This window comes from Rhinopithecus bieti, unplaced genomic scaffold (genome assembly GCF_001698545.2).
Source record: "Rhinopithecus bieti isolate Rb0 unplaced genomic scaffold, ASM169854v2 scaffold_9581, whole genome shotgun sequence".
NCBI lineage: Eukaryota > Metazoa > Chordata > Mammalia > Primates > Cercopithecidae > Rhinopithecus > Rhinopithecus bieti.
Genome location: NW_016806413.1, coordinates 4,037,855 through 4,057,161, shown reverse-complemented (window position 1 = coordinate 4,057,161; position 19,307 = coordinate 4,037,855). Strand labels below are relative to the sequence as shown.

At 45.2% G+C, this 19,307-nt stretch overlaps 1 protein-coding gene across 2 annotated transcripts in view; it reads left to right on the top strand.

Moving 5' to 3' along the window:
- Positions 1-7,488, top strand: part of SS18L2 (SS18 like 2) — a 13,879-nt gene extending 6,391 nt beyond the window's left edge. For both annotated transcript variants that reach the window (XM_017876378.1, XM_017876377.1), the window contains exons 2-4: positions 3,279-3,436; positions 3,994-4,070; positions 6,912-7,488. In XM_017876378.1, the coding sequence (XP_017731867.1) occupies positions 3,368-3,436; positions 3,994-4,070; positions 6,912-6,999 (234 nt within the window). In that variant the 5' untranslated portion in view covers positions 3,279-3,367 and the 3' untranslated portion in view covers positions 7,000-7,488. The remainder of the gene's footprint in view (positions 1-3,278; positions 3,437-3,993; positions 4,071-6,911) is intronic.
- Positions 7,489-19,307: the final 11,819 nt, after the last annotated feature.

The following is a 19,307-nucleotide window of genomic DNA, read 5'->3' as shown; positions in this document are numbered from 1 at the left end:
AAAAAAAAAAAAAAAAAAAAAAATTACAAAAATTAGCCGGGCTTGATGGCGAGCGCCTGTAGTCCCAGCTACTCGGGAGGCTGAGGCAGGAGAATGGCGTGAACCCGGGAGGCAGAGCTTGCAGTGAGCCAAGGTCGCGCCACTGCACTCAAGCCTGGGCGACAGAGCAAGACTCCGTCTCAAAAAAACAAAAAACAAAAAACAATCAATTCCTTCTATAAACTGCACTCAAAACCTTCGCTTTAGGCCAGGCTTGGTGGCTCACACCTGTAATCTCAGCATTTTGGGAGGCCAAGGTGAGTGGTTCACCTGAGGTCAGGAGTTCGAGGCCAGCCTGACCAACGTGGTAAAACCCCCATCTCTACTAAAAACACAAAATTAGCTGGGCGTGGTGGTGCATGCCTGAAATGCCAGCTACTTGGGAGGCTGAGGCAGGAGAATTGCTTGAACCCAGGAGGTGGAGGTTGCAGTGAGCTGAGATTGCACCATTGCACTCCAGCCTGGGCAATAAGAGTGAAACTCTGTCTCAAACAATAACAACAACAACAACAAAAACCAGGGCCAGGCAGGATGGCTCACACCTGTAATCCTAGCACTTTGGGAGGCCAAGGCAGATGGATCATGAGGTCAGGAGTTCAAGACCAGCCTGGCCAACATAGTGAAACCCCGTCTCTACTAAAAATACAAAAAAATTAGCTGGGCATGGTGGCGCGTGCCCATAGTCCCAGACTACTCAGGAGGCTGAGGCAGGAGAATTTCTTGAACCTGGGAGATGGAGGTTACAGTGAGCTGAGATTGCACCACTGCACTCCAGCTTGAGCAACAGAGTGAGACTTTATCTCAAAACAAAACAAAAACAAAAACAAAAAAACAAAACCTATTCACTTTATTCCTCAAAACATGTATGTCCCAGTTCCCTCCATTTCAGAGCCATAAACATAAAGCCTAGAGATAAGATACTTAATACCCAGGACAGATCTTTGTGTCTATATATATACATACCATATGTAGCATTATGTTATATAGTATTACATAAATTACATGAAATTTTGCATAAGATTGGTAAGCAAGTCACTTAAACTTTATGAACAAAAGTATGGGCTGGGCATGGTGGTTCATGCCCATAATCCCAGGGAAGCTTTCAGAGGTGGGAGGATTGTTGTCTGGGCCATTTCATGTTATTGTCATTCCTCACTTGTCTTAACAGGAATAGGGCTGAGTGAAACTAAGCAAGACCTACATCCTGCTCCTGATGGTTCTTTTTCTGCCCACTCTGTTTCTCTGAAAGCTTTGGGGAATTTTCCTGAGGAGGAAGCCTGATGCAGAGTTAACAGTGCAGGCTTGGTAACCAGGAAGTCCTGAGTCCGCCCCAGCTCAGGGGTTACCTCACTTCTCTCACCGGGTTTACCTCTCTGTGAAATGGGATGAAAGCAGGCTGGGTGCGGTAGCTCACACCTGTAATCCCAGCACTTTGGGAGGCCAAAGCGGGCGGATCACGAGGTCAGGAGTTCAAGACCAGCCTGACCAACATGGCGAAACCCCATCTCTACTAAAGATACAAAAAAAAATTAGTCAGGTTTGGTGGCAGGCACCTGTAATCCCAGCTACTCAGGAAGCTGAGGCAGGAGAACGCTTGAGCCCGGGAGGCAGAGGTTGCAGTGAGCCAAGATCACACCACTGCACTCCAGCCTGGGTGACAGAGTGAGACTCTGTCTCAAAAAAAAAAAAAAAGAAAAGAAAAGAAATGGGATGAAAGCTGCCTTTTCACAGGTTTGAATAAAGGGGTTGTGGAAAGAAAGCCCAGTAAAGCAGATGAGCTTGCTCAGAATCAGGCCCACCATTCAGGGGAATAAAGCTCTAGGGAGCTCCCCTTTTTAGGAGTAGGCTCCCAAGATCTCCCTCCTAAATGAAGTGCTCACTCCAGGGAAAACGAATCTTGTTACCACATCCACCACGGATGGCTAGAACAGGGGACCCGTACCGCACAGCAGGAGGTGAGCAGAGGGCGGATAAACATTAGGGCCGAGGATTCTGCCCCGTCAGATCAGCGGGGGCATTAGGATCAGCGGGGGCATTAGATTCTCACAGCAGCATGGACCCTATTGTGAACTGTACTTGCGAGAGATCTAGGTTGCACACTCCTAATGAGAATCTAAATGCCTGCTGATGTGAGGTTAAACAGTTTCACACCAAAACCACCCCACCCCGTGGAAGACAAGAAAAATTGTCTTCCACGAAACCAGTTCCTGGTACCAAAAAGTCTGGGGACCACTGGTCTAGAAGACTACAACCAGTTCAGTTTTAGTGATCACCAGGAGTAACCATGTGGCCCAAGAGGGTATGTCCAGCTTCCTCCTTGCATCTTGCGGCACACCACCTTTGCAGTATGGTGCCTGGGCAGTCCCTGGTTGTTAAGGGTGAGAGTTCTAAAGCCAGACTGCCGGTATTCAGAGACTGGCTTTGCTAAGGAACCATGGGCAAGTTACTTAACCTGTTTCCTCATCTGTAAAATGGAGAAAATACCAGTGCTTTTTAGGGTTGCCAACCTAATAAGCATTATTCCTGCCCCAAATAAGTCTAGGCTATGTGGAAAAAACGCGAATTTCTCCTTCAGCAAAGAGTAAAACTAATACCAGAGTTTTCCCGGCCCTGCAGATTTGGCCTGGCAGGAAACAATGCCATAGTCAATGTTCATGCTCTAGATGCAGACCTGGAGGCACCAGAGTGATGTAGAGAGGACAGTGGATTTGAAGCCATATATCTCGGTTACAGACATGCTGTGTGATGCAGATAGATTAAGCATGCACACCCAGCACTTTGGGAGGCGGAGGCGGGCGGATCACAAGGTCAGGAGATCGAGACCATCCTGGCTAACATGGTGAAACCCCGTTTCTACCCAAAAAAAAAATTAGCCAGGCGTGGTGGCGGGCACCTGTAGTCCCAGCTACTCGGGAGGCTGAGGCAGGAGAATGGCTTGAACCCGGGAGGCGGAGCTTGCAGTGAGCCGAGATCGCGCCACTGCACTCCAGCCTGGGCGACATAGCGAGACTCCATCTCAAAAAAAAAAAAAAGCATGCACAGCCTAACACCGGAGGTGCTGAGGCCAGGTAGGTCAGCGGTAGACCCAGCCCCGACCCACAAGTTTCGCTCTCCAGACTGCGCAAGCGCAAAGGATACGTAAACGGCCCCGGCGTTCTGGGGGCGGGGACCGAGGAAGGCGCTGAGTGTCGCTCCTGCGCGTCCAGTCACAAATGACGTCCCTTCTGTCCGCCCTGTAGGCGGGAGCATCCAATCAACGTCGACAGCGTAGGCCCCACCTTTCGTGGGTCGAGTCGCTTGGCGGTCGTGGTTCGGGAGGTTCCTCGGGATGTCGGTGGCTTTCGTACCGGACTGGCTGAGGGGCAAGGCGGAAGTCAATCAAGAGACTATCCAGCGGGTAAGCATCCACGCGGGCGGGCGGGCGAAGAGAAGTAGTCGGGATCCCGAGTGGCCGCGGGGTGCGAGAAGCATCCTGTGGTGAGCGGCCTCCCAGCTGACTGTGAAGGGTGCTGAGCAGCCGGGGTGCGGGGTGAGATGGGCACGAAATCAGCACAGGCGCCGGGGCAGGATAGCCCGGCATGGGGTTCTGTCCCCCGCCGTCCAGACGTCACACTGCACTAACCCTTTCTCTTTTTTTTTTTTTTCCCCCGAGACGGAGTCTCGCTCTGTCGTCCAGGCTGAAGTGCAGTGGCGTCATCTCGGCTCACTGCAACCTCCGTCTCCCGGGTTCAAGCGATTCTCCTGCCTCAGCCTCTTGGGTAGCTGGGATTACAGGAGTGCTCCACGCCCGGCTAATTTTTGTATTTTTAGTACGGGGTTTCACCATGTTGGCCAGGCTAGTCTAGCACTCCTGACCTCGTGATCCGCCCAGCTCGGCCTCCCAAAGTGCTAGGATTACAGGCGTGAGCCACTGCGCCCGGCCTGCACTGACCCTTTCTTTCTCTGATCTTTCAGCTCCTTGAGGAGAATGACCAGCTGATCCGCTGTATTGTGGAGTATCAGAACAAGGGCCGGGGGAACGAGTGCGTCCAGTAAGTGCCCCCACCCCCGCGCGCCTCACCTGTGGGTAGAGGGAAAGCCTGTGTGATATGGTGCTTTCTCGAACTAAGAGTCTTGGGTGATTGATCGCAGTTAAGCCCCTCTTTGAACTGAGGAAAGAGAGCCCCAAAGAGTTTGCTAACCTGCCCAAGAGCGTACAACAAGTACACTGTGGAGCCTGGAGTCAGACGTGGCTCTTTCTTCAAAACGTGAATTATTCTCACTGCAAAACTTCCTTCACTCAAAGCTATGCCAGCTGATGACAACAGGGATGGGGGTGGGAGCACAAAGAAAACTAGGCTCAGGAGATTGGAGCCATGGCCCCTTTCTCATCTTAGATCCCCGCCTCATCCTTTCTCTGTTAAGTGAAGGGGTCAGACCATTTGACTGCTAAGCTCCCTCTCATTTCTAACTTCCCATCAGTCTGTTAGTGACACACACACAAAGACAAACAAAGGATTTCCGAGTTCAGTCAAAGGTGAATTCTGCATCATAGTTTAATGCACTCCCTAAGCAGATACCAAAATGAGAGAAAATAGAATCTGAGTCTCTTTTCCGAATCTACTCCAGGTATTATGCCCATTTTTTTCTTTTCGTTTTTTTTTTTTTTTTTTTGAGACAGAGTCTTCCTCTGTCGCCCAGGCTGGAGTGCAGTGGTGCAATCTCGGCTCACTGCAACCTCCACCTCCGAGGTTTAAGCAATTCTCGTGCCTCAGCCTCCCGAGTAGCTGGGACCACAGGCGTGTGCCATCATGCCCTGCTAATTTTTGTATTTTTAGTAGAGACGGGGTTTCACCATGTTGGCCAGGATGAGCTCAAACTCCTGACCTCAGATGATCCGCCTGCCTCAACCTCCCAAAGTGTTGGAATTACAGGCATGAGCCACTGCTCCCGGCCTTATGCCCATTTCTTATAGAAAAATATATTATTTCATTGTTACTGAAGAAATGTTTCACAATCCCTACCCCCTAGAAAAATTACCTACAGTCCCTCACTGAATACCTTGATAGAATAGTAGAGATACCAATTTTTGGGTTAATCTTTACATCTGACTCTGGCATTTGGTAATTTGATTTTAAAAGTTTATAATAAATACCTTCTCCTTTTCTATATGAAAATGGTTGCAAAACCTTCCATTTGGTACAGTAATTCGCAACCCAAGGGTAAGAAAGTTATCAAAATCTCCTAGTGGGATTTTTCAATTGCACAGGCCATGCTTTCTGACCCCTTGTCTGATTTATTTTTCTGGGTGAAGAACTCTACTCCCCTATAAACTTATGTTGATAATGAAAATGTTTTGTCCCTTCTTGAAGTTGTTGAACAGATATTTTATAAGTACAGTTGGTCCTCTGTATCTATGGGTTCTGCATTGCATTTCAAAAATATTGGGGAGCACAAAACCATAAAAAATAACAACACAACAATAAAAAACAATATAGTATAACAACTAGTTATATGGCATTTAAATTGTATTAGGTATTATAAGTAATCTAGAGAGTATTTAAAGTATGTGAGCCAGGTGTGGTGGCTCACACCTGTATTCCCAGCACGTTGGGAGGCCAAGGCGGGCAGATCATCTGAGGTCAGGAGTTCAAGACCAGCCTGGCCAACATGGCAAAACCCCGTCTCTACTAAAAACTAAAAATACAAAAATTAGCCAGGCATGGTCGTGTGTGCCTGTAATCCCAGCTACCTGGGAGGCCAAGGCAGGAGAATTGCTTGAACTTGAACTCAGGAGTTGGAGATTGCAGCGAGCCTAGATCACCCCACTGCACTCTAGCCTGGGCGACAGAGCAAGACTCCATCTCAACAAATAAATTAATTAATTGAAGTATATGATATGGGAGGATGTGTGTAGGTTATATTACAAATACTATGCCATTTTATATAAGGGACTTGAACTTGAGCATCCTCGGATTTCGATATCTAAGGGGAGGAGGGAGGTGTCCTGGAACCAATCCCCTGTGGATACCAAGGGACAACTGCACTCCTGGTACCAGGCACAGTTTCAGACTCTGGGAAATCCATAGTAAAACAGATACTAGCTCCACACTCATGGAGCTGACATTCTAGACTCTAGAATCTATAAGAAAATGTATAATTAGGCACATAATAATGAGTGCTTTGAATAAGAATAAAGCAGAGAAGTCGGGGGAGGAGTGCTATTTTATACATGGTATGTCTGATAAGGTGATATTTGAGTAGAGACCTGGGGTAAGGGAGCCAGCTATGCAGTAGTAAGGCATAGTGAGATAAGTAAGACAGAGAAAGCATCAGGTGGAAAAGTTCCCGAGTAGGAGTGTGCTGGATATCTTCAAGTCACAGGAAGGAGGCCACTGTGGCCAGTATTCAGTAAACAAAGGTATAGCCATAAGAGATGAGATCAGAGGGGTACTGGAGGCCCCAATCATGTAGGGCCTTATTAGGACACAAGAACAGCTCACCTTTACTCTGAATGAGATGGGAGCCTTTGGAAGGTTTTGAATAGACATGTAACAACATGTAACATGATCTTGATTTAAATTGTACAGTGATCTCTCAGACTGTTGTGTGGAGAATAAAGTAGGGTACAAAGATAGATCTGGGAGACTAGGTGTCTACTGCAATAGTCCAAGCAAGAAATGATGGTAGCTATGAAAGTAATCAGTGAGAATGGGTGAGAATCTGACTATATTTTCCTTAAATATGTTAAACAAGAAGGTTGATAACAGTGAATCATCCAGTTAGTAGATGAGCCATTCCACTAGAGTGGGCAAATTATTTTCCAGTTTTTTGTTCATGGTCAGTAAAAACAAGCCTCTGATTTTTGCCTGTTTTTTTTTTTTTGCCCGTAGGTACCAGCATGTGTTACATAGAAATCTCATTTATTTGGCTACCATTGCAGATGCCAGTCCAACCAGCACTTCAAAAGCAATGGAATAATCTTTCAAAAGCAATAGAATAATCTTCCATTTGGCTGTCATGAGGAGTAATTGAATGTAATCCATCTCTTACAAAATGGAGACAGGGTCTTTATCAACTCAACTGGTTAAAACATGAATGAAACCTCCGTGGCTCTTTCAAAAAATGTGAAAATGTGAAGAAAGCTCCTAACTTAACTGTATTCTCAATGTAAATATTTTTTAAATAATTAAGCAAATCCCTCAATAAGTTGAGCCCAGGTGTCCTCTTTCCTGAACTTGGAGCATGTTTGGATAACAAAGACGTCACTGGGATGTTCAAGTCTACTTTTTAGTTTCAACCTGAAGAGGAAACTGAGTAGGTATTGGGCAGGAATTGGTGAGACTCCTGACTTGAGACCTTGCTAAATGGACATGTAACTGTATGCTCCTTCCTACCAGTTTGCAAATGTGGTCCCCCGACTGCTGTTTTCAGATTGCTTTGAAATAAAGCTTATTTTTCTATAAAATACTGATGTGGAGGTATAGACGTTTTCATGTAATAAGTATTTCATTTGGTTTTCAAGAATAACTTTGAGGACTTAACTGTAAGGTATATAACAACAATGCTATTATCATTGCCAACAAAATGAATAGTGATTTCTAGTTATTGTCTAATATCATCTGATAATAGATGTTTAATTTTCTTCAGTTATCAGATAGTCTTTTTGTTGATTTATCTGAACCAGAATCCAAACAAGATTCACACATTGTATTTTGTTGATGTTCCTTTAAGTCACTTAAAGAATACTTGATAGTTCCTTTTTTTATTTATTTGTTGAAAGAACTAGGTGTTTACCCTAGAATTTTCTCATGTTCTACATACAGTTGTATCTCTGTAGTGTTGTTAACCATGTGTCACTATCATCCACTTTTCCTGTAAACTAGTAGATCTAGAGGCTCATGCAGACTCATGTTCTAATATTTTTAGCAGGAATATACTAGAAGGTGATAAGTACTTGCTTTTGCATCACATAAGGAGTGACCTGATTTATTTTCAAGTTCCCAACCAGCCTTTCACTTAAATTATGATCCACCCAGCTTTGATCTGGTAATTAATTAGAGATTACATAATGAGGATTTTCTAATTTATCATTCTTTCTGAATTTATTAGCTGTATTCTGTAAACAACTTTCACTCTTGGAGATATATCTGAAAGATGAGGCAAAGAGATTCTTGTAAAGATATCCAAAATTAGAAGTCCAGGTCCTGCTCCTTTTTTTTGGAGTCAAGGGTTGCAACCTAGGGCAACTGTAAAATACATGTAAATAGTGAAGAGATAACTCATTTTGAATGCCAGCTCTATCCCTTAACCTCTGAAAGCTCTGTTTCCTCACTGCTAAAGTGAGGATAATGAAAATAGCATCTGCCTCCTGAGGTTGTGAGATTGAGATAATGTGGCTGAGAACTGGGCACATGTTAATCTATGTTAGCACTGATGTGTTATCTGAGGGCTCTGGCTCTTTATTTTTTGTTTTCCTTTTGGTTTTTTTTTTTAAATGGAATCTTGCTCTGTCAGAGTGCAATGGCGCAATTTCAGCTCACTGCAACCTCTACCTCCCGAGTTCAAGCAATTCTCCTGCCTCAGCCTCCCAAGTAGCTGGGATTACAGGCACATGCCACCATGCCCAGCTAATTTTGTGTTTTCAGTAGAGACAGGGTTTCAACATGTTAGCAGGGCTGGTCTGTAACTCCTTACCTCAGATGATCCACCTGCCTCAGCCTCCCAAAGTGCTGGGATTATAGGCATGAGCCACTGTGCCCGGCCAGCTCTGGCTCTTTGTAGGCCCTTTCAGATCTGAGAGGGAGCTTGTTTCTTTGCTCCTTCACCCAATCTGCTATCCTATGGTTTTAGCCCATTTGTAGTCTTCCTCCTCCACTGTTCATGGGATTGGTACCATATTCTATACCAGCTGGCACAAGTGGGCTGCTCATGGGCCTGATCTGGTCAGCAGATGTGTTTGGGCTATGCAGTGTTTTAAATTTTGAGTTAGTTGCTAACTAAAAATAAGAGGAGCCGGCATGATGGCTCATGCCTGTAATGCCAACACTTTGGGAAGCTGAGGCGGGAGGATCACTTGATCCCAGGAATTGAGACCAGCCTGGGCAACCCAGGGACACTCCATCTCTAGAAAAATAATAATTTTTTTTAAAAAAGAGGATTTCCCATTAAAGTCTGGATTTCTAGTAATGCTGGACTTGCAGATCCACAGGGTAGCCATCAGCTGGAGTTGAATAGGAGCTGTCCCCTTTATGAGGCAGCTTGAGTTGTTTACCTAGAGCCTGGCACACATAGACACTGGGACGAGGCCATCAGACTAGCACTGGCTAGAAAGTGAGCAGGGGCTGATGTTTCAGTTTGGGTTTTCCCTAAAGCAGAGCCTGAGACAAGGCCTTGGGAGCAGGTAGTTTTATTTGGGAGATGATTTCAGGAAGCATGAGTAAGGCAGTAGGGAGATTAAGACGGGGAGGAAAAGCCACTAAAAGAGTGTTACTGAGGTCACTCCAGTAAGCAATAGGGGCTCAGTTCTGTGGGATCCTCTGAGAAGCATTTAGAATGTTCTAAAACTGTCTACCTGAGAGACACTGGTTGGGAGTTGCCTGCAGGGGAGCTAGCTCCCCTGTACTAACAAGCAGCATTTGTGGCCATGTGGGTTCCTAGATGTCAGAGAAGATAAGAAAGTGAAAAGGTGCAAAGCAGGCCCCCAAGGTTGGCTGCTGCCAGCACAAGGTGATGTGACCTTGCAGGAACCTTCTCTGTTGGCTGCAGCACATATCAGAGGCAGGCAGGGCAGGGCGGGAAGGTGGGGCGGTCTGTGTTAGCACCAGAGGCTCCTCTGCTGGGCTCTGAGCAAGCCAGTGGGGTCTGGCAGTTAAGAGCAGCTTCCTGCGTGGGAGGGGAAGCAGCCTTGAAGACAAAGCCCAGCTCTCCTCCAGTGGAAAGGGGGTTTGTGACCTGCTATGTTCCCCTCCCTTTGTCTTTTGTAATGATGTTTTAGTCTGCAGGCAGAGGACTGAATCAGGGTAAATCAGAAGCCTCTGAGAACAGCCAAGCTGCTTTAGCCACAGCCTGCCCTTCACTCCAGAGGGCCCCTCCCTGGGGAGACACCTTGGTGAAGCTGATGCAGGCCAGCAAGCTATCTGGACTCCAGCCCATCTCCAGCTATTTGCTTCAGAGGCAGCCTGAAACACAAGCATTTGCCATCCCTCTTGAAGGACCCAGGAATCAACAGTACTGTGAAAGTTGATTTAAAAACAAAAACCCAACCAAACCAAACTTGAATAGAGTCTGTGACCAGATTCAGTTAACCACTTTCCCTTCTCAGAGGACCTCCTGCTTCAAGAGTTGAGCCTCTACTCAGCCTATCTGAGCCCATCTCTAACCTGTGGGGTCCAACTGATCTCCCAACAGCCCACACAGGGTCTCAGCCTGTTCTCTTGGGTTTCCAAGCTTACCTCTTAGGAGTTGCAAGAGTGGTGACTTCTGCCGTTATCACTCTCATGAGGTGAGGATATGACAGCTAAAACAAAGAGATCAGATAATTTGAGATCAAGTTGTTTTCCACAAAATGTTAAGCTATTTTTCCACTTCCTCATGAGGCCTCTTGACATCTCAGTTTGACCTCTCGGGACTCCTGGTAATGATAAGGCTAGAGAGGAATTGATCAGTGCTATCTCATGTGCCCCTAAACCTTTGCAATACACCTCTGTTACTGAAGGTGATCTGAGTATATTTCTTTTTTTTCTTTTTCTTTTCCTTCTTTTTTTTTTTTTTTTTTTGAGAAGGAGCTTCGCTGTGTCTCCCAGGCTAGAGTGCAGTGGCGTGATCTCGACTCACTGCAACCTCCACCTCCCAGTTTCAAGCGATTCTCCTGTCTCAGCCTCCTGAGTAGCTGGGACTACGGCTACATGCCACCACACCTGGCTAATTTTTGTGTTTTTGTAGAGACGGGGTTGCCAGGCTGGTGTTGAACTCCTGACCTCAGGTGATCCATGCGCCTTGGTCTCTCAAAGTGCTGCAATTACAGGTGTTAACCACCGTGCCTGGTTGGCCAGGTATATTGCTTACGCTGGGTACATACTGTCTTCATTTTATCATTATTCTCTTATACATATAATGTTTTGAATCTATTCCATTTGAATAAAGCAATTTTACGAAGTTTGTTAATCTGTCATCTGTATTCCCAGTGAAAGTCCCACAGATCCTACTGGAATCTGGATGTTCTGTTGAGTCACTAGGACTTTCTCCTTCCTTCTTAAATCCAAGGGGAGGTGGTTTTCATTTCTGTTGTGTTTAGGTAATTCGACAAATATTTATTGATTGACTACCATGTAAAAAGAACACCATGGTGAGGAAGCCAGACAATGCCCCTGCTCTCATGGAACCTTTATTCTTGCTGGGAGGGAGGCAGACAATGAAGTATAAATAAGGACAGCTTCACGTAGTAATAAGTGCTTTGCAGAGCTGAACACAGTGGCTCATGCCTGTAATTCCACCACTTTGGGAGGCTGTGGTGGGTGGATTGCTTGACCTAGGAGTTTGAGACCAGCCTGGGCAACATAGAGAGACTCTATCTCTACAAAAAAAATTTTAAAAAGAATTAGCCTAGTGTGGTGGTAGGGACCGGCAGTCCCACCTAGTTAAGAGGCTGAGGCAGGAGTTCAAGGCTGCAGTGAGCTATGATTGCACCACTACACTCCAGCCTGAGAAACAGAGTGAGAGCCTATGTCCAAAAATTAATTAATTAATTAATTATTTTATTTTCCCGAGACTGGGTCTCACTGTCGCCCAGGCTGGAGTGCAGTGGCATGATCTTGGCTCACTGCAACCTCTGCCTCCCGGGTTCAAGCAATTCTCCCACCTCAGCCTCCCAAGTAGTGGGGACTACAGATATGCTCCTCCACACCTGGCTAATTTTCGTATTTTTAGTAGAGACGAGGTTTCACCATATTGGCCAGGCTGGTCTTGAACTCCTGACCTCAAGTGATCCACCTGCCTTGGCCTCCCAAAGTGCTGCAATTATAGGCTTAAGCCACCACACCTAGCCTATAAATATATAGATAGATAGATAGATAGATATAGATTTTTTTTTTAAATAGAAGTGCTGGCCAGGTGCAGTGGCTCATGTCTATAATCCCAGCACTTTGGGAGGCCGAGGCAGGCAGATCACGAGGTCAGGAGATTGAGACCATCCTGGCTAAAACGGTGAAACCCGGTTTCTACTAAAAATACAAAAAATTAGCCAGGCGTGGCAGCGTGCACCTGTAGTCCCAGGTACTTGGGAGGCTGAGGCAGGAGAATGGCATGAACCTGGGACCGGAGCTTGCAGTGAGCTGAGATCGCACCATTGCACTCCAGCCTGGGCGACAGAGCGAGGCTCTATCTCAAAAAAAAAAAAAAAAAATTAGAGGTGCTTTAAAGAGAATTGTAACAGGATGACATGTTGAGGAGTGTTTGTGTGACTACTTTATAGAATAAGGCATGACCTGAGGAGGTAACACTGCGGCTGAGACATGAACAACAAGGAACCTGACACATGACCATCAAGGGAACTAGCCATGCAGGCAGAGGCAAGAGCTAAGCAAATATCCTTCATTACAACTGTTTTTTTTTTTCTCTCGAGTCCATTTATAGAGTAATATTCACCTATGTGGTCATCGATTCAATTATAACGTGAATCCTCATTTGACCAGGCCCTGAGCTTGGCTCTACTGTGAGGAAATTAAGGAGGGAGGGCACTGGGCCCTACTATAAGGGAGCTCCTAAGACTGGCAAGATAAAAAAAGACTCACACCCTGGCACAGACAGGGCACCATGCAAGCCCAGAAATGCCTGAACAATCATCCAGACATGGAGGCTGCAGGAATTCCACATGGAAATTATCAAGTGCTTCCCGTAGGTCAGAAAACATCTGCGTTTCTCCATTCCTAAGCACTCCCTTGTTTGCAAACAACAAAATGACTTGCCAGTTGTGGCAGAAGCTATCAGCATTTCACTTTCATTTATTGAACTTTAACTTTTTTTTTTTTTTTTTTTTTTTTTTTTTGAGAGGGGTCCGCTCTGTCCGCCCAGGCCCTGGAGTGCAAGTGGCCCGGATCTCAGCTCACTGCAAAGCTCGCACCTCCCCGGGTTTACGCGCAAAATTCTCGCCTGCCTCAGCCTCCCCGAGTAGCTTGAGAACTACAGGCGCCCGCCACCGTCGCCCGGCTAGTTTTTTTGTATTTTTTAGTAGAGACAGGGTTCACCGTGTTAGGCCAGGATGGTCTCCGATCTCCTGACCTCGTGATCGCCCGTCTCGGCCTCTCAAAGTGCTGGGATTACAGGCTTGAGCCACCGCGCCCGGCCTATTGAACTTTAACTTAACTGAACTTTATTCCTCTAACTGTGCTCCAGCTGAATCCCAACTGTCCATATTGCATCCGTATTCCTGAGGATATTTTCCTAAAACTGGAAGTCTGCTTTGCCCAGGTGTAGCAGGCCAGAAGAACCTAATGATTATCACCCCCGGGAGCATCTCTTAACCAGGGACTCTCAAGAGATATCCTCAGGTGCGATAATCCTGACATGTTTCTTCTGTATGTGTTCCCAGAGTTCCCCAGCAGGATTACGTTCCAATCAGCAACTGTGGTAGCTGGTTAATAGCACACCTGCATTGGTTATCATCCTTTTTTTCACCTCCTCACTCTCTGAATGTAGTTTCTTAGGATCGCTTCCTGTCTTAGTCCCTTTGCACGCTGTAATAAAATACTGTAAGCTGGGTGGCTTATAAACAACAGAACTTTATTTCTTATAGCTGTGAAGGTTGGGAAGTCCACAATCAGGGCCCCAGCAAATTTGGTGTCCTTGAAAGCCCATTTCCTGGTTCACAGACAGCCATCTTTTCATTGTAACCCCATGGGGCAGATGGGGTGAGGGGCTTCTTCTGGGTGTCTCATTTATTTGTTGTTTTTGAGACAAAGCCTCCTTCGGTCGCCCAGGCTGGAGCACAGTGGTGCGATCCCAGCTCACTGTAATCTCAAACTCCTGGGCTGAAGTGATCCTCCCCTCTTAGCCTCCCAAGTAGCTGGGACTACAGGTGTGTGCCACCACACCTGGCTAATTTTTTAATTTTTTGTAGAGATGAGGTCTCACTTTGCTGCCCAGGCTGGTCTCGAACTCCTGGCTTCAAGTTATCCTTGGTCCTTGGCCTCCCAAAGTGCTGGGGTTAAAGGCGTGAACTGCCAGGCTTAGCCCCTGGGTCTCTTTTATAAGGGCACTAATCTCAGACGGACTGGCCCAGCCAATATGGCTTTCATCAGCATCACGGCATTTGAAAAATGTTTACCCAAACCCAGTCTGCTTGGCAAAGGTGATTTCCAGAAAAAGAGTAAGAGCCAAGGATTCAAAGCAGAATTTAAGGGATGAAATCAGCAAACAAATAGGGTCACTATTAAATGAGTAAGGACCCTATTTGACAAGAAGTGTTTGTTGCAGTGGTTTTATCATATGAATTTGATGAGATCCAAGTTCTCTCATTGTCAGAGTTCAGTCAGGCTGGTGGGAAAAAAATTAAAGATAGTTATAACAAATAGACCCAAACCTTCTTGGAAGGCCAGGGGAATTTGCATAAGCTGCAGTAATAGATCTGGCTGAAGGTAGCCTAATCCTTACCTTGAGTAAACAACTTAGAGTAGGTACAAAGGAATGTAAAGGAATTTATCTAAATAGCTTATTTACTCATGTGGTGCCAAAACTAACCTTTGATCATTCATGGGCAAGATGGCCCTCTGGGGGAGGGGGAAAGTATTTGCAAGCAAATCCCAGATGTCATGTGTTTTCATTCCTATATACATCAGTATGCATCTCTGAAAAACCAAGGATGGCTGGGTGCGGTGGCTCATACCTGTAATCCCAGAACTTTGGGAGGCCAAGGCGGGCGGATCACGAGGTCAGGAGATCAAGACCATCCTGGCCAACATGGTGAAACCTTGTCTCTACTAAAATACAAAAAATTAGCCCGGCATGGTGGTGCACGCCTGTAGTCCCAGCTACTTTGGAGGCTGAGGCAGGGGAATCGCTTTAACCCAGGAGGCGGAGGTTGCAGTGTGCTGAGATCGTGCCCTTGCACTCCAGCCTGGTGACACAGCGAGACTCCATCTCCAAAAAAAAAAAAAAACAAGGACAAGAGAACAAAGACATTTCTCTTTTTTATTTTTACATTTTAGAGATAGGGTCTAAATCTGTCGTCCAGGCTGGTGTGCAGTGGTACAATTACAGCTCAATGAAGGCTTCAACTCCTGGCTCAAGCAATTCTCTCATCTCAGCCTCCTGAGAAGTTGAGACTAAAGGTGTGTGCCACCATGCCCAGCTAGTGTTTAAATTTTTTGCAGAGACAGGGTCTCACTATGTTGCTGGTCTCTAACTCCTGGGCTCAAGTGATCCTCTGCTTTGGCCTCCCAAATTGCTGGCATTACTGGTGAGAACCACCACACCACATATTCTTACATAATCAAAATTTCATTATCACATCTAACAAAATTAAATATACTTCTTTGGTCTCATCTAACATCTAGACCATAATCAAATTTCCCATTTGTCTCAAAATGTCTTCCACAGTTGTCTGGAGATTTGGGATTACTAATTCAATGTCTTCAGTGATTATTGGTTTATGCAGGACTTCTATTTCTTTTGAGTCAATTTTGATCATTTCTATTTTCTAGGAAGTTATTTTGTCTCTTTCCCCACTAACATTCTTGATTGTTTTCCAGAGTCCTAGCCCCTGGAGTTCCAATTGCTGGCGTTATCACACTCTAAAAGGCTAAACACCCAGAATCATTACCTGAAAATTCGTACTACCACTCGTTCTCCTTCATGGTAAATCATAGACAAATTAAGTCTGAGTTTGTAAACTCTTTGGATACCAACTTTCTACCACTCTTGGAAGAGATGGGGGAGGTGTCAGTCCCTTTGGTTGATACTAGCCCTAGGCCTGCCTTGTCCCAGTAGTTTCTTCACCTTAAGCACAGACCAAATTGCATACTTTATCTTTGAATCATCTAAAATACAATTTCAAATCATAGGACAGAATAAAATAATCTTTGAGAGAGGCAGGACCTTAGAAAGGAGATATTTTATCTCATTTATTTTAGAGGTGAAGAAAGTAAACTTCTGAGAGACCAAAGTGATTTGTCTCAGGTCACATAACCAGTGGCAGAAAGATGAGAATTATTGGAATGTCAAGATAAGAACGAATTCCAGGATTAAAGTTCTTTAAGTACACCCCAAATTAAATGTCTCATTCCTGAGCTCTAAAACCTATTTACATTGAAGGCTGCTGTCCTGAACACAGTCATTACAAAGCTGGGCAGTGCTCTCCATCCTTTCCTTTCATGAATCCATGTATGAAAGTTAGCTTTATCAAACTATTTCATCTCCAGAAAGGCATGTACATTTCATACTGTTCAAATCTTAACTGTCAGCAAATCAGATTCAAGACCGCTAGCTTCTTAATTCAGCCTAGAGACTGCTCCTCTAATAGACAAACTGGCCTCTCAGGGAGGTAGGATGGGCAAGCTCTAACAAACCACAGCACTTCTGTGATGGTGTGAAGTACCAAAGGTTTGACTGCACTTTAAAAAGGTGACATAGGTGGCGGGGCACGGTGACTCACCCCTGTAATCCCAGCACTTTGGGAGGCCAACGCGGGCAGACCACAAGGTCAGGAGATCGAGACCAGCCTGGCCAACATAGTGAAACCCTGTCTCTGCTAAAAATACAAAAAAATTATCTAGGCGTGGTGGCGCGTGCCTGTAGTCCCAGCTACCCTCCAGGCTGAGGCAGGGGAATTGCTTGATCTCAGGAGGTTGAGGTTGCAGTGAGCCAAGATCGCGCCACTGCACTCCAACCTGGGTGACTGAGCGAGACTTGGTCTCAAAAAAAAAAAAAAGTGACATAGGTGCAGAAACAGATTGGAAATGATCTAAGTCAATCTTGTCCAGCCCGCCGTCCATGGGCCACATGTGGCCCAGGATAACTTTGGGTGCACCCCAACACAAATTCATAAATTTTCAAAAAATATTATGAGATTTTGTTGCGATTTTAAGCTCATTGGCTATCATTAGTGTTAGTGTATTTTATGTATGGCTGAAGACAATTCTTCCAATGTGGCCCAGGTAAACCAAAAGATTGGACACCCAATCTAAGTGAACCCAATTTCCAAACTTACTATGAAACTACAGTAATTAAGTGTGCCACTTCACATCCATTAGGATGGCAATAAAGAAAACCAAAAAATAACAAGTGTTGGTGACGATGTGGAAAAATTGGAACCTTTGTGCATTGCTGATGGAAATGTAAAATACTGCAGCTATGGAAAATAGTATGGTAATTCCTGGACAAATCTTAAATTGAATTAGTTTATGATCCAGTGATTCCATTTCTGGGCATATACAAAAAATAATTGAAAGCAAGTTTCAAACAGGTATTTGTACACCCACGCTCATAATAGCACTATTTACAATAGCCAAAAGGTAGAAGCAATCTAAATATCCACTGACACATGGATAGACAAAATATGATATATACATACAATGGAATATTATTCAGCCTCAAAAAAGGAAGTTCTGACATGCTACAACATGGATGAAATGGAAGACATGCTAAGTGAAATCACCCAGTTACAAAATAACGAATTTTTTTTTTTTTTGAGACAGAGTTTTGCTCTTGTTGCCCAGGCTGGAGTGCAGTGGCGCGATCCCGGCTCACTGCAATCTCCGCCTTCCGGGTTCAAGCAATTCTCCTGCCTCAGCCTCCTGAGTAGCTGGGATTACAGGTGCCCGCCACCACGTCCTGCTAATTTTTTGTATTTTTAGTAGAGATGGGGTTTCATCATGTTGGCCAGGCTGGTCTCAAACTCCTCACCTCAGGTGATCCACTCGCCTCGGCCTCCCAGAGTGCAGGGATTACAGGAGTGAGCCACCGCGCCCAGCCTAAAAGAACAAATATTGTATGATTCTACTCAAGTATGAGTAGGCAAATACTAGAGTAGACAAATTTACAGAGAGAAAGTAGAAGGGTGGCTGCCAGGAACTTGGGAAAAGAGGGAAATGGGGAGTTACTGTTTAATGGATACAGAATTTCAGTTTTGCAAGATGGAAAATGTTCTGTGGATGGATGGTCGGTACTGAGGGTTGCACAACCGTGTGAAATACAATTAATGCCAGTGAACTGTACACTTAAAAATGGTTAAAATGCCAACTTTAATGTAATGTATATTTTATAGTTAAAAAACGATAGTGTAGTACTGATACACAGATCATTGGAACAAAAATCCAGAAATAGACCCACACATATATGGTCACAAGGCTAAGGTAATTCAATGTATAAGTCTTTTTAACAAATGGTAATGGAACGACTGTATATCCCGATAGGAAAATATGACACTTGACAACATAAGCAAAAATTAATGCTATTAGATCATAGACTTACACGTAAAAGACTATGTAAAACATATATGAGAACACAGAATATCTTCACGAACTTGAGGTAGGCAGAGATTTCCTAACACAGAAAAAGCACAAACCATAAAACATAAAACTGACCAATTGACTTCACCAGAATTAAAACTTCTTTGCCAAAACATACTCAAAACAATGAAACGACAGGCCCAGATTGGGAGAAAGACTTCGCAATCATTTATGTAACAAAAGATTTTTATTCAGAACATACATATATCTATCTAACAAAACATTTGTATCCACAGCTGTTAAACACGAAGAACCAGATTTAAAAACGCGCAGAAGACTGGAACTGAAACTTCAGAAAAGATGCAGACTGGCCAGTAAGCACAGAACAGAAACGGTGCCAGTGACGCTGGTGCCAAAGCGGGAAGGAACACATTCCTCAGCCTAAAAGACCTAACAGTAGGACACGGACATAACCACCCCCGGCCAACAAGAACACAGAGTGACACGACGTCTTGGCTAACGAAAACTCAAAGCCTCACTTCACTCAACTCCTTCACAGCGCTCAGAAACAGGGAAGTCTCGCGGTATCCGAAAATACCGCAGACGCTCACAGCCGGACGAGACGGAGGGCGCAGGCGCATCCACGGCTTTCACATTGGGCGACTCACTTCAAAGCCGGGGGCCAACAGGGAGCGCGCAGGTATAGGAGCTTTGGCTGGAGGCTCCTCGAGAGCTCCCCAGACACGCCCCGTGCGTGCGCCCCCGCTGCCACCACCTTCGGTTGACCACCCCCATCTAGACTGTACTCTCGCGGTATTTGTCCCGACTCTCGCGGGATTTAGCGTG